Here is a 15,022-nt window from a genome sequence, read left to right as displayed (position 1 = left end):
TGCATGGGGGGCAAAGCCCGCTAAGCACTAGCTTTGGACAGGTGTGTGTGTGTGGGGGGGGTCACGTGGGACCTTTCCAAGGGTTATCCAAGCTTTCCACAATTATGCCTATATGCTTGATAGCCAGGAACCTAATGCTAGCATAAGATGAGATCTACCTGTATTGTTACAATAGTTACAGGTCTGTTTAGGTGGCAGGTTCTGGAAGGGAAAGAGAGAGCAGGACTGCTTTAAGATCTAATAGGCGGGGCTTGGATCAGGCAAATTTGAATCTGATAGGCTGGAAGTTCCTATCAGTTGGTCAGTTAACTGTCTGGGAGAGACCTTTGGAGAGCAATAGAGTGAGAGGAGCTGGTTGGTGAGAGGAGGTGTGGAAGTAAATTGGACAGGGTGGAGTATTAGAGAAATTGACTTGTGATGTGGGAGGAGTGGAATGAAGCCATTGATGGAGCGATGATGTGGTATCCTGAGCTGGCAGAGATAGAGTTGAGAGAGAAAGGACTCTGTGTACAATTTGGAGTGAATTTAGAGGGGAAAGTTATCAAACCTCTGGCTCTTTTCTTGGAAAAAAAGAATGGAAGAAGTGTAAATGGTAGGGATTTCCCCCACAAAATCAAGATGGAAAGCCACGGCAAATACAACAGGAAATGGGATCAGAAGATACGGAACTAGGGCAAATTAATGAATGCATAACAAGAAAAGAACTGTGGAATAGTGTCTCGACGTATGATCATGACAGAGAGACTATTCTGTGGACAAAGATGGAAAGATTTATTGTTCAGTATGGAGAAATGGTTTTTGAAGCTATTGGAGGCAAAACTGATATGCTTGATTGGAGAAAAAACAATGCTGACATTTGTTAACAACAACAACAACTCCACTCATAGTTGTCATGTATGGTCGATGTTAAACAGCATGGGAGATAAAATAAAACACTGGGGCACTCCATACTGAAGGCTCTTGAGGGCTGAATAACACTCCTCAGGCGCAGTTTCTCTGAAGACGATCATCCAAGTTGGACTGGAACTATGGCTAAGCTGTACTGTCAACACCCAACTTGGACAGCTACTCCAGAAGAATACAATGGTCAATGGTATTGGAAGCCATTGGGAGAACAAGGAAAATTAATAGGGACACACATCTCCTGGCTCTCTCAAGAAAGCCACCATATAGGCAGTTTCCATGTCAAAGCCAAGCCTAAAGCGTGAAATGGATCTAGAAAATCAGTTTCATCCAAGAAAGACACTGACCACGCACTCAAGAACTTTGCCCAAGAACTAGTCATTCAAAACCTTGTTTCTACTACGTTCATGAGACATGTACAAGGAATCCTACTCCTGACACCACCATGAAAATGATTTCTTGGTAAGGTACAAAATGTTGCTTCCTCCCAAACTAGCTATAGGTTAATTCAATAACAGGAAGGTTTCTCTGAAAGCTGCTTGTAATGCTTTAGTGTTGCCAATATCTGTTCATCATTGTTAATGATATGAGCATACAGCAAATCCTACAGCAAAACTGGCCCTATGTGTTATTTTAAATAAACAAGCTCTGAATAGTGTTCATTGACTTTCCCCAGTACACAGACATTACAATGAAGTTTTACTGAAAACCAGTATACGTTGATTCATGGCAACTGAAAGTACATAGTTGTAATTTAGCTTTCTAGCCCATCTGTATCCAAATTTCAAATAATGAAAATCAGGCATAGGCAAACTCCGGCCCTCCAGATTAGGACTACAATTTCCATCATCCCTAGCTAACAGGACCAGTGGACAGGGATGATGGGAATTGTAGTCTCAAACATCTGGAGGGCAGGAGTTTGCCTATGCCTGATGAAAATAAACTCCAGATTGAATAACAAACAAAATGCTTAGATTATAAACGTGTAGCTACGCTCCAAAGAATTAGAGAGCTGGAGCTCTTTTCCACCAAGGAGGAGACAGGGGACTCCCCTGAGAAGGAGGCTAGTTCACCAACACAGGAGCCAGATATATGGAGAAACGTGACTCAAAGAAGTAGGAGGCCCAGGGTTCGCTCTGATTGTTTAGAAACACACAATCGCTTTGAGGTCCTCTCCCCTAGCATGGAAGACGAAGAGCAGACTCCATTTGAGGATCTCTCCCTCATTACAGTCGATCAGGTATATGAAGACGAGCAGCAAAGTCAGTCCTCAGGGAATGTGCAGGTGACCTTGGAACGGACAGCTCACGGAAGAACCCTGACCAAACCTAAGAGGAGGCATGTAGTGGTGATAGGGGATTCCCTACTGAGGGGAACAGAAGCAGTGATCTGTGGGCCTGACAAGATGTCTCGGGAAGTGTGCTGTCTCCCCGGGGCTAAGATCCAAGATGTAACTGAACGACTGCAAGGAATCATAAAACCCACTGACAAATACCCCTTCCTCTTGGTTCATGTGGGAACCAATGACACTGCAAGCAATAACCTCCAGAAGATCAAAAGAGACTACGAGGCTCTGGGCAGGAAATTGAAGCAATTAAATGCACAAATTGCCATCTCATCTGTCCTCCCAGTTGAACGACATGGCCCAGGGAGAGAGGGAAAAATAGTGGAAGTGAACAGCTGGCTTCGCAAATGGTGTAAACAGGAACGGTTTGGATTCTTAGATCACGGACTGCAGTTTCTTGAAGATGGACTTCTGGCAAGCGATGGGCTGCACCTCACAACGGTTGGGAGGAATGTTTTTGCCAAAAATCTCAGAAACCTCATCAGGAGGGCTTTAAACTGACTAATGCGGGGGAGGGAGACAGTGCTCCTGAAGGTAGGAGTCTATCAATTGATGAAGATGATCATCCAAATGTCATAGACCAAATGGAGCAAACAGCACGCAGACCTAGTGGTGGGAGGAAAAAATCCTTAAATAAGAGACACGGGGGAATGATTAATGGACTTCAATGTCTGTACACTAATGCGCAAAACATGGGAAATAAACAAGATGAGCTTGAGCTCTTGGTACAGCAAACTAAATATGACATAATAGGCATCACTGAAACCTGGTGGGATAAGTCCCATGATTGGAATGTAATAATGGAGGGATACAATCTATTTCAGAGAAACAGACCAGACAAGAAAGGAGGAGGAGTGGCCTTATATGTCAGGGATGTGTATACCTGTGAAGAGATCCAAGATTTAAAACCTCAAAGCCAAAGTGAGAGCATTTGGGTCAAAATTAAGGGAGAGAAGAATAACAGTGACCTCATTGTGGGAGTTTACTATAGATCCCCAAGCCAAACGGAGGACATAGATGATGCCTTCCTGGAACAGATGGCCAAGCATGCAAAAGGAAGGGAGATAGTAGTAATGGGGGGCTTCAATTACCCAGATATTTGTTGGATGTCAAACTCAGCCAAGAGCATAAGGTCAAACAGATTCCTCACTGGCCTTGCAGACAACTTCATTGTCCAGAAAGTGGGAGAAGCAACAAGAGGAACAGCCATTTTAGATCTGGTCCTAACCAATGTTGATGACCTGGTTAGTGGGGTAGAAGTGGAAGGATCATTAGGCGCGAGTGATCATGCTCTTCTGAAGTTTACTATACAGCGGAAAGGAGCAGCCAAGCATACTAGGACTCAATTTCTTGACTTTAAGAAAGCCGACTTCATAAAACTTAGGGAAGTGCTGGGTGAGATCCCATGGACAGTAATACTAAAAGGAAAGGGAGTTCATGATGGCTGGGAGTTTGTTAAGAGGGAGATAGTAAAAGCACAACTTCAGGCAATACCAATGAGACGGAAACATGGAAGGTGCCTAAAGAAGCCAGGGTGGCTATCTAAAGAACTTTTAACTGAGTTAAGATTAAAAAAGGATGTGTACAAAAAATGGAAAAGGGGGGAAAACACCAAAGAGGAATTCAAACAAATAGCCAGCACGTGTAGACACAAAGTCAGAAAAGCTAAAGCACAGAATGAACTCAGGCTTGCTAGAGAGGTTAAAGGCAACAAAAAAGGCTTTTATGGGTATGTTCGTAGCAAAAGGAAGAACAAATAAACAGTGGGGTCACTCAGAGGAGAAGATGGTGAAATGCAAACAGGGGACACAGAAAGGGCTGAACTCCTCAATGCCTTCTTTGCCTCAGTCTTCTCCGATAAAGAAAACAATGCCCGACCTGAAGAATTTGGAGCAAATGATTCAGCAGAGGAAACACAGCCCAGAATAACTAAGGAGATAGTACAAGAATACTTGGCTAGTTTAGATGTATTCAAGTCTCCAGGGCCAGATGAACTGCATCCAAGAGTATTAAAAGAACTGGCAGATGTGATCTCAGAACCACTGGCAGTCATCTTTGAGAATTCCTGGAGAACAGGCGAAGTCCCGGCAGACTGGAGGAGGGCAAATGTTGTCCCTATTTTCAAAAAGGGGGAAAGAGAGGACCCAAATAATTACCGCCCAGTCAGTCTGACATCAATACCAGGGAAGATTCTGGAGCAGATCATTAAGCAAACAGTCTGTGAACACCTAGAAAGGAATGCTGTGATCACCAATAGTCAGCATGGATTTCTGAAAAATAAGTCATGTCAGACTAACCTGATCTCGTTTTTTGACAGAATTACAAGCCTGGTAGATGAAGGGAACGCAGTGGATGTAGCCTACCTTGATTTCAGCAAGGCATTTGACAAGGTGCCCCATGATATTCTTGTAAAGAAGCTGGTAAAATGCGGTCTTGACTATGCTACCACTCAGTGGATTTGTAACTGGCTGACTGACCGAACCCAAAGGGTGCTCATCAATGGTTCCTCTTCATCCTGGAGAAGAGTGACTAGTGGGGTGCCACAGGGTTCTGTCTTGGGCCCGGTCTTATTCAACATCTTTATCAACGACTTGGATGATGGACTCAAGGGCATCCTGATCAAATTTGCAGATGACACCAAACTGGGAGGGGTGGCTAACACCCCAGAGGACAGGATCACACTTCAAAACGACCTTGACAGATTAGAGAACTGGGCCAAAACAAACAAGATGAATTTTAACAGGGAGAAATGTAAAGTATTGCACTTGGGCAAAAAAAAGGAGAGGCACAAATACAAGATGGGTGACACCTGGCTTGAGAGCAGTACATGTGAAAAGGATCTAGGAGTCTTGGTTGACCACAAACTTGACATGAGCCAACAGTGTGACGCGGCAGCTAAAAAAGCCAATGCAATTCTGGGCTGCATCAATAGGAGTATAGCATCTAGATCATGGGAAGTAATAGTGCCACTGTATTCTGCTCTGGTCAGACCTCACCTGGAATACTGTGTCCAGTTCTGGGCACCACAGTTCAAGAAGGACACTGACAAACTGGAACGTGTCCAGAGGAGGGCAACCAATATGGTCAAAGGCCTGGAAACGATGCCTTATGAGGAACGGCAAAGGGAGCTGGGCATGTTTAGCCTGGAGAAGAGGAGGTTAAGGGGTGATATGATAGCCATGTTCAAATATATAAAATGATGTCACATAGAGGAGGGAGAAAGGTTGTTTTCTGCTGCTCCAGAGAAGCGGACACGGAGCAATGGTTCCAAACTACAAGAAAGAAGATTCCACCTAAACATTAGGAAGAACTTCCTGACAGTAAGAGCTGTTCGACAGTGGAATTTGCTGCCAAGGAGTGTGGTGGAGTCTCCTTCTTTGGAGGTCTTTAAGCAGAGGCTTGACAACCATATGTCAGGAGTGCTCTGATGGTGTTTCCTGCTTGGCAGGGGGTTGGACTCGATGGCCCTTGTGGTCTATTCCAACTCTATGATTCTATGATTCTATGATTCTAAACCCAACATTCCAGCAAGATTGAAACACTGTCCCAAAAGGGAATGCCCCACTAGAGAAGCCATTCCTTCTCCCTTCCACTAGTCTAGACAAACCAGTCTACCTCCCCTCCTTCCTAAACTGTAACCTGAATTACTCAGCCAGCCCGCTTTTACAGTAAATGTTTGATGGCTGTTGCTTCTCTGACTCAAAACACGTCTTTCACTACCAAGGCGTTGCCTGCTCTCGAAGAAACAAAATAAATGCCACTGGTTGTTAGTATAATTATGCTGATGTATTTCTCGAATAATGTTAGTGTGTCTAGTTCTGTCTATCTTACATGGGTAAGACCACAAGTGATGTCGGTTGAGATACTGTCAGGATGCTGTCGGCGGTTCCCGGCTGGTTGCCCAGGAAAGTATAAAGACAAGGAAAAGTTCCTTACCATTTTTTCTTATTTCAAACTCAGAGAGACTATAGAACCCAGCCTCTTGGATAATAGTGTTGTCCTGAGTGAATTTCCACACACACACCCCTCTCTCCCACTTCCTCATTCCTCATTCTCATCACCTCCTCTACGGGTACCACTAACTGCCCTCTGTCTTTGAGCTCTTTGCTCTCCTACTTTCAAGCCTCGCCAGGTTTTGGGAGATGGAGGGTCTGGAATGATTTCTAATGACAACGTGTCAGCCTGGTGTTTCTGGCTCTCCCATGATTTATTCCCAACTTTCCCCCTCATCTGCCTCTGAGCTGCCACCTCCCTCAAACCCCCATTGTAAATCTACACTGTCTTCCTCTTCCCTGGAAGGGTCAGGGTGGGGAGGTGGTCTCCACCATTCCTCCTCCTCTGTGCAGTCCCTGACATCACCCCCCCTTCAGCCTCCTCCTCAGCCCAGTCCCCGACAGATATTCTTGTTTAAAAGACTTAATACATGGGATAGCGCAACTATCATAGCCCTTCATATTTATTTCCTTAACTGATTTTCCTTTGCACTGCATGGTACTAATATAACTAGTACGCGGGTGGCACTGTGGTCCAAATCACTGAGCCTCTTGGGCTTGCTGATCAGAAGGTTTGAATCCCAGCGATGGGGTGAGCTCCCATTCCTCTGTCCCAGCTCCTACCAACCCAGCAGTTCAAAAGCATGCCAGTGCAAGTAGATAAATAGGTACCGCTGCCGCAGGAAGGTAAAAGGTGTTTCCATGCACTCTGGTTTCCATCATGGTCCTCCATTGTGCAAGAAGCGGTTTGGCCATGCTGGCCACATGACCCAGAAAGCTGTCTGTGGACAAACACTGGCTCCTTTGGCCTAAAAAGCGAGATGAGCACTGCAATCCCATAGTCGCCTTTGACTGGATTCAAAACACCAACCTTCTGATTGGCAAGCCCAAGAGGTTCAGTGGTTTAGAACACAGCGCCACCCACATCCAGGGGTCTGACGCAGTCGAAATATATATATATATATATTTAAAATGTCCAGTAGCACCTTAGAGCCCAACTATGTTTGTTCTTGGTATAAGCTTTTGTGTGCATGCACTATGTATGAGAAGTCGCATAAAGAATCATGGCAAGAAAAATTGATGGACTATGCAGAACTGGCAAAACTGACATACAAGCTACGGGACAAGGATAACTGTGACTTTAAAGATGAATGGGAACCATTTACAAAGTATTTGAAGACGGAACAAAGCAAACTGGATTCTTTGGCTGGCTTTGAATAAACATTCACAAACTTTTTATTGATAATAATCCCTTAAATAGTTTGAGGATCTATACAACTTTGTAACATGCAGAAAACAGCATTCTCAGAGAAACAAAAAGCTGGAACTGAGGGAAGTCAGGGGGTGGGGGTGGGTGGGTTTTGTGTGGGAGGGTGGGTGGAGGGAGGAAAAATGGGGGGGGGGAATAAGGATGATATGTTTTTGGATAATATGTTTTGTTTTAATTTTGAATTTTTTTTTCAAAAAAAGAGAGAAGTTGCAGTCAGTGTTCTTTATTTTTTGTACAAGTTAGTTGAAAGTCAGTACAATTTAGTTTAAAGTTTTAGTACAAGTCAGTTATTTATAATTTTATTTTTTTTAAATGCTTAAACTTGTAGCTTATTTTTACACCAGATATTAGGAACTGTTGGCCCTCCAGATGTTGCTAAACTACACTTCCCATCTGCCCCAGCAAGCATGACAAAGGGCACAAGTTGGTGGGAGTCCACCAACATCTGGAAGACCAAAAGTTCCCCACACATCCTATATGGGGTTCACAGGAGTTTCTTATACAAGTGTATAAGCTCCATAGCTTCAGCTTTTCATCAACATCAGTTGCTCTCATTCCACTCACCCAATGCCCTTCTTTCTCACGAAACAAAAAACTATGCTAGTCACTTAGTTCAAGGTGTCTGTAATTCATTTCCCATTATTCTTACACAAAGTCTGGACAAATTCATCCATGAATCTAACTTTTTCAAGGCGTTTACTTAAGAAAGGTGGCAATTATAAGTAGGCAGAAGCACAAACATTTGTGAATAGATTTCATTCAACTTATACTTTTCTTATGTTATCAGTTCATAGGTTAAAATAAACATTTCTGTTGAATGACAGGAATGCTGGCTATGAGGAAATCACTAAATATGTTTAGCTGTTTATTAATGGTATTTGTTTTTAAGTGAACACACACAATCAACATTTCTTATTTCGGTTTCTGAAGAGGCAATCTGGGTGGTGGTGGAGGAAGAGAAAGATCAGCTATGTATGCAAGAAAGTCTTTGTGTGCAGAGCCAAACTGTGTCCATAGAGTGAGGATCTTGTACCAGTTCTAAGGTTATTTCTATGGACTTGTCCACACCAGAGAAAAATGTGGATTTCCTACCTCCTCATTAATATAGGGGTGTCCACATAACATCACCCTCATTCCAGTGTTATCCCCTTGTCCCCTTTAAATGGAGGGTTTCCTAATCCTTGGCAAGGACAATGCCTCTTTGAAACATATGTTCATACAGTGTTCTATGCTTAAGCTTTGGAAGAAAGTGCTGGACTGTGTAACTATGACTATGCAGAAAAAGTTAAATCTTTGTCGGAGAATATCTTATTGAACTATCGTATTTTTCCATGTATAAGATGAGGGTTTTTTACTCTAAAATAATGTTTAAAAACAGGGGTCATCTTATACATGGATAGTGCATAGGGTGGACTGGTGATTGGTTGCAGCCGTGAGCAGGAGCTTGTCAGTGGCGATTTGGTGGGTGATTGGTTGCTGCGGCAAGGGCTGCTGTGGATCGGCTGCCACTGTGTCAATTGGGCATGAATCTGCCGGCTGCTGTTGGCTTTGGCAAGTCCCCCAAAATAGGGGGCGTCTTATACATGGGAGCATCTTATACACAGAAAAATACAGTATATACCTGCAGTGTGGAAATTATCAACGGGACAACAGAAATGGATTTTCCATGCCCTAATGGTGGCCAAGAGATTGATATTGAGGATTTGGGGGGGAAATAAAGGTATGATACCCTTCAGTCAATGAACTGACAAATTGACATCACTTACAATTCATGAATGGATATTTGGAATGAGCTTATACAAAATGTAGTAGTCTCTTAACATTTACATAAGCACTAGGACAATAACACTATACCAATTTATACAAGAATGTATGGGAATATCTCTCAGAGAGAGAGAGAGAGAGAGAGAGAGAGAGAGAGAGAGGGATTATATTTTCACTTTTATATGTATCTTTGTTGTTGTTGTTGTTTTCCCTCTCACTTTTCCTTCTTTTTTCTCTGTAGCACTTTATTTTTTTTAAATGAAATAACTTCAATAAAAGTCCAAAATGGCCAACACACCCACCCACACCAAGGGGGACAGGTCAGGGACAACAGGGGAGTACATCAAGTAGATGGCCCTATATTAAGAGGGAGACAGTCTAACCTGGAAACAGCGGCAATACCTAGTGAGTCCTATGTTCCCACAGACTTGCATTTAATCACATACCTATGCAAAAGAATGTAGTTCATATTTTGGGCAGTCAACATGGGCAAATAAAATAACTTTAGATTATATAGCCAGACCTAAGATACAGAGCAGTTCAGATCACATTTAGAAGTATTATAGCTAATAACATAATAATAATAAAAACCACCACCTGTTAGAGTCATGTTAAACTCTAAGGCAATTCTGAGATGTACAATGACTCTAACAGGTGGTGTGTTTTTTATATAAAAAGAATAAACTATGAGGTGGTTTAAAGCCATCCTCTCACTGAAAGGAGGTGGGTGGAAGCCCAAAAAGGACTTGGGAAGTAGATCTCATGTGATGACTTGAAAAGAAACTCATAAGATGATGATGAGTGATGGCATAGAAATTTGATTCAGTTTGCATTTAAAGGCGAGTTTGAAGAATTTGTATTTTATGAAACAATATGTCAACTGAAACACCACCATCTCTTGAAATTTGCCCTTTTCTTAATTTTGCAACACGGTTCCCCAGCTGAGTATGTGTATAAAAATTGAATTCAATAATTGGGTACGGGGAAAATTCATGCCAAAATCCTGATTAATTTTCATGAGCACTTTATTCTAAGGCGTTTCTCAGAACATTGTGGAAACCTGGAGAAGTAGACTTAAGATAGGAAAAACAATAAACAGATATTGAGAAATTTGCCTATCCCTAATGCTCAGGTGCTTAAGTTGACTGCAGAACTGAAATGGAGTAAAATGAGAATTCTTGTTCCCAAGATGGCTTCCTCCTTTTTCTTTTCCATGTCCAAAGCTTTACGATTAGGCTGTGCTTATTTGTCAACACACAGCCTTTGGTTTCCGGCAAAACAAACTCACAATTGTTCTGATGCCTGAGATAGCATCACATTTTGGCCTGATCTCACACGAGACCACCTCAGGCTTTTCAGAGGGGCTCTTCGTCACTTGTGGACTGAGTGTAGATTGAGCCTGATGACTCGGAGGTGAATGTATCGGGGCGTCCACAAGATTTGCAAAATATTTTCGAGAAGACACACTTCTTAAAGAACAATCTGATGTACTTCTTGAACTTCTGTCCCATGAAGAAGTAGATAACAGGATTGAGACAGCAATGGAAAAATGCTAGAGTTTGAGTCACCTCAGCTGCGTACTCCAAGTTTTTGCTGGTCAGGCAGCCTTCCAAAATGCCCACATCAGCCAAACATTGTAGGAATTGTACAATGCTATAAGGGGTCCAAAACACAAAAAACACAATCATAACAGCAAAGATCATCTTTACAGCCTTCTTCTTCTTTTCATTTCTGCAGTGGAGCAAGGTCATGACTATCCTTGTGTAGCAAAATAACATGACAATGAATGGCATCAGAAGGCCTAAAATGTTGATCTCCAAGGAGGTGAAAAGGTTCAAAGTTGTGTCGTTCCTAGGATATTCTGCCCTGCACATGGTGTAGTTATAGTAGCTCACAGACTTGCTAAATATCAGCTCTGGAACAGATGCCGTGATGGCCACTAGCCACACAACAACACTGGCAAAGCTGCCGTAGCTGACGGTTCTCGCTTTCAAGGCAAACACGACGTGAACAACGGCGAGATACCGGTCGATGCTCATGAGCATGATGAAGAAGATCCCACTGAAAAATCCAATCTTGTACACCCAAGAGACAAATTTACACAAGCCGTCTCCAAACACCCACTTGTCGGCCACGTAATACGACCAGAAGGGGAGAGCAAAGACGAAAAGGAGGTCAGAGATGGCAAGGTTGAGCAGGTAGATGTCCGTCATGCTTCTGAGCCTCTTGTATTTGAACAGGACCAAGACAACGAGGGTGTTCCCTGCCAAGCCAAGCAGGAACACGAGTGAGAAAAACGTGGGAAGGAACCAGGACTCAAAATGCCTCACTTCATCTTTTGTGCATGGTTCAGGATCATCCTCGTAGCTATAATAGGTGGAAAATGATGTGTCCCATCCTGTGGGAGCCAATGCTTCGTCAGTAGAGGTCATTTTCTTTTTGGAACCTAAATAGAAGGATGAAGTGAGTCAAAATTGAAAGGTTTTTTCCCCCCTATCCAGGATAACATACAGCACAATCCTTGTCTGTTCAGAAATATAACCTTATTGAATGCAATGAGGCTTACTGCTAGATAAATGGGGTTATGGCTACAGCCATAAATTGCAATTCTGTGCACACCTATCTAAGAGGTAATCCCATGGAACGTGGAATTTACTTCTGTATAAACTTCTAAAGATTGCACTATTAATGATTATTTTGAGCAAAGATTTAAAAAACAGAATGAGAATGCAGGGGTGAGAAGCCTATAGCTCCAAAGAGAGCTGATTGCCAGGGATTCTTAAGGATTTCTAAAAAAGAATTTAGATTTTTTAAATGTTTCTTTTAAATAAAACAATAGAAACTTGGCAATAGATAAATGTCTCTTTGCGCAATGGCCAGTTTTTGACCAAAGAAGGGCTAAGAAACTTTTAGCTTATCTTTCTTAATCTTATGCTTCTCGTTGCTTTATAGGTTTGGCAATTATTCTCAGGAACTTTTCACCTCTTTCATAAATATCTAGAGCATAACTATTTCTAGTGCTGAATCTTACTGAGAGATAGAGCATATGCAATGGCTAACCCAAACAGACTGCTTCCAACTGCTCCTACTTGGAGCTTATTTCAGGGCTCGCAATTTTGTTTTGAAGGTTCTGCCGGACAGAGAAACAGTCTGATGTCTGTCATTAATTCACCTTGCTGTACTCATAGTTTTTACCACCAAGCAGTATATCCATTCTATGAAATAAAGAAATAAAGCTAGGAACAGACGGAGATACCCAATGAAACCAGTAAGGGCATATTACCATATTACCATGTGGTAAGGATGTCCACAGGTCAGATAAAGGATTTCTCCAGAGCCTGTAGCAGAAGGTTGACATGTAGGACTCTACAGATCAAAACTTTTAATGGCACGGAAATTGACATTGTCACATACTAATATTATAAGCATGTCAACCTGCTACCACAAGTGCAGTTCAGAAACCAGAAGCAGAAGCTGTCCACTCGCTGCATGGGGGAAATCTGTGCCTGATAATCCCCTCCTTGTGAAAAGGACGTCATGTGCATCCACTGCCAAATGCAGAGTTCGTGGGTGTTTGGAAAACGCTGTTTTTTCCAGAAGCTAAAAATCAACTGCTATGCATGACAGTTTATGCACATGACCAGGTGAGTACAAATGGTTCATCAGAGGTTACGGCTACCATGTGCAGGTTTTTCCAAACACTTTTTTTGTGTGTATACTCACAAATTACCCACTTATGAAGTGAGTAGACTTAACTGTCCTTTTCCTTGCATGCACACTTTTATTTTATGAACAGAGAGGACCAATGTACATAGAAATTAAGTAGTTGTTAACCTCGAGGAAGTGGCTCTGTAAAGGAGCTTTGCTATGCTGAACTGTATATCTGAAATGGATGTAATTCTCAGGTTTTGTCCACTTACCCTGTGCACACTTACATATGAATAAGGCTGCAATTAGGGATAGAAAGATCTGCCACTTTTAGTACTCTCAGTTTCTCATTTCTCTACATTTTAAATCAATTACCATATCTTTTTTTTAAAAAAAAAAATGGCCATGAAAATTCACCCATTTATGGGTTTGAATTTCTCCTAATAAACATTTTTATATGCAGTTTTGACTCATGTGCACATTTTTGCAAGCCGTTTTTGCTAATCTAACACATTTTTATACATACCTGCCCCACATATAGGCATTTTTGTAAACCTTGTTTGCTCCAAGAATTGCATTGTAAAATTCAGATAAGTGTGACTTTCGAGGGATAGCTCTTCTTTCAGTTGGCATATTGTCTTGGAAAGCACAGATTTGGCAGATTTGACTTTAAACGCATCACGAATCAAATTTATATGCTATCCCTAGCTGTATACCTTGACATGCCTACCTGGAGAAATAAGTCTGACTGATCTCAGTAGGATTTATTTCTCAGTCAACATGCATTGGATGGCACTGAAAACCCCCATATTTCCAAAGGAACATGCATAGGATCAGGCCACAAACAAAAAATAAAGATCCATTTACATACATTTCAGTTAATACAATTACAGCGTAAATATCCCTTACTGTAAGTATATTTGCATTTGCTAGCTTCCCTTGCTCCATCACACATTATTATATACAATTATGTGTGTGTCATTCTTTTAAGTAATTAAGTAATGCAGCAGCATAAAAATTGTGTGATCATCTTATGACAGCAATGATCAAAGTACATATGAGGCATATTTTACACATACCTTTTTGCCTCTCTTAGATGCTGAGAAGTGTCTTGCCTGAGGGTGATGTACCTTCTGTTCTCTAAGGAAGTGGTGTACTTCGTGAGATAAACAGAAGTCAGTGAATGAGGAAGTGTAGTGGCATGGAATGATCCACGTAATTGCTTCTGGTTCTTGTGAAGATTAAATTATAATCTGACCTTTTAAAATTAGTCGTCATAGCAAGCATCACCGCCCACCTCTGAGCCTGCTTCTTCAAGCCCTTTAGCACTGCGGAGGCACTGCTTTTCTGAAATTGGCAGGAGGTGGAATGAAAACAGGGGTTCAATAGGTTGCACCTTTGCCATGAGTCCTGTTGCCTAACATTTTCTTATAGCATATATTCAGAAATAGTTGAATTGAACAAATGAAAATGCCTTATAGTTCACAGCCTTCACCATACTCCTTTGGGTGCCTACTGAAAACATTTTTGTTTCGACAATCCTATCCAGACACGTAGCATGTTTCAATCCTTTTTTTGTTTATGGATGATTTTATCTTTCAAAGAATGGTTTTTTAAAAAATTGGTAGATTGAGTCGAGCTGGAACTAATTAAGGCTTTCTCTGAGACTTTCCAGGGCTTTCTCTAAAACTTTTAGCTTAAACTTGTGAATATAAGAAAAAGATACCGAGCAATAAAATACTAGAACTGATAAAAGCTAATAAAAAGCTGATAAAACTAGTAAAAACTAATAAAAACCACATGACAGACACAGAGCTCAAATTGATGCTTCCTCTAACGATCCCAATTAATTATGCAACCAATCTGTTTTTAGTTTATGGATGATTTTATCTTTCGAAGAATTGTTTTTTTAAAAAATTGGGTGTTTTTAAAAAACATTTTTTACTGATGATTTCATTCTTTAATTCTCTCTGAGGGTTGGTTGGTTTGTTGGTTTGTTTGACAAATGAATGACTAGTTAGAGCCGTTAATTTCCATTGGTCACCTTTATGTGCTGTGATCATCAAAATAATAACGATGAAGAGGATGACAAAACATTCA

The 15,022-nt window shown here is 41.6% G+C and overlaps 1 protein-coding gene across 1 annotated transcript; it reads right to left on the bottom strand.

The window, feature by feature from the left end:
- Positions 1-10,320: 10,320 nt before the first annotated feature.
- CCR4 (C-C motif chemokine receptor 4) lies at positions 10,321-11,706 on the bottom strand. Its single transcript, XM_053410399.1, has one exon. It carries the CDS (start codon positions 11,704-11,706, stop codon positions 10,630-10,632), a length of 1,077 nt encoding a protein of 358 aa, XP_053266374.1. The 3' UTR covers positions 10,321-10,629.
- Between the last annotated feature and the right edge of the window lie 3,316 nt (positions 11,707-15,022).

This window comes from Podarcis raffonei, chromosome 12 (genome assembly GCF_027172205.1).
Source record: "Podarcis raffonei isolate rPodRaf1 chromosome 12, rPodRaf1.pri, whole genome shotgun sequence".
Taxonomy (NCBI): domain Eukaryota; kingdom Metazoa; phylum Chordata; class Lepidosauria; order Squamata; family Lacertidae; genus Podarcis; species Podarcis raffonei.
Note: the sequence above shows the minus strand (reverse complement) of the source record. Positions and strands in the feature narration are given on the sequence as shown.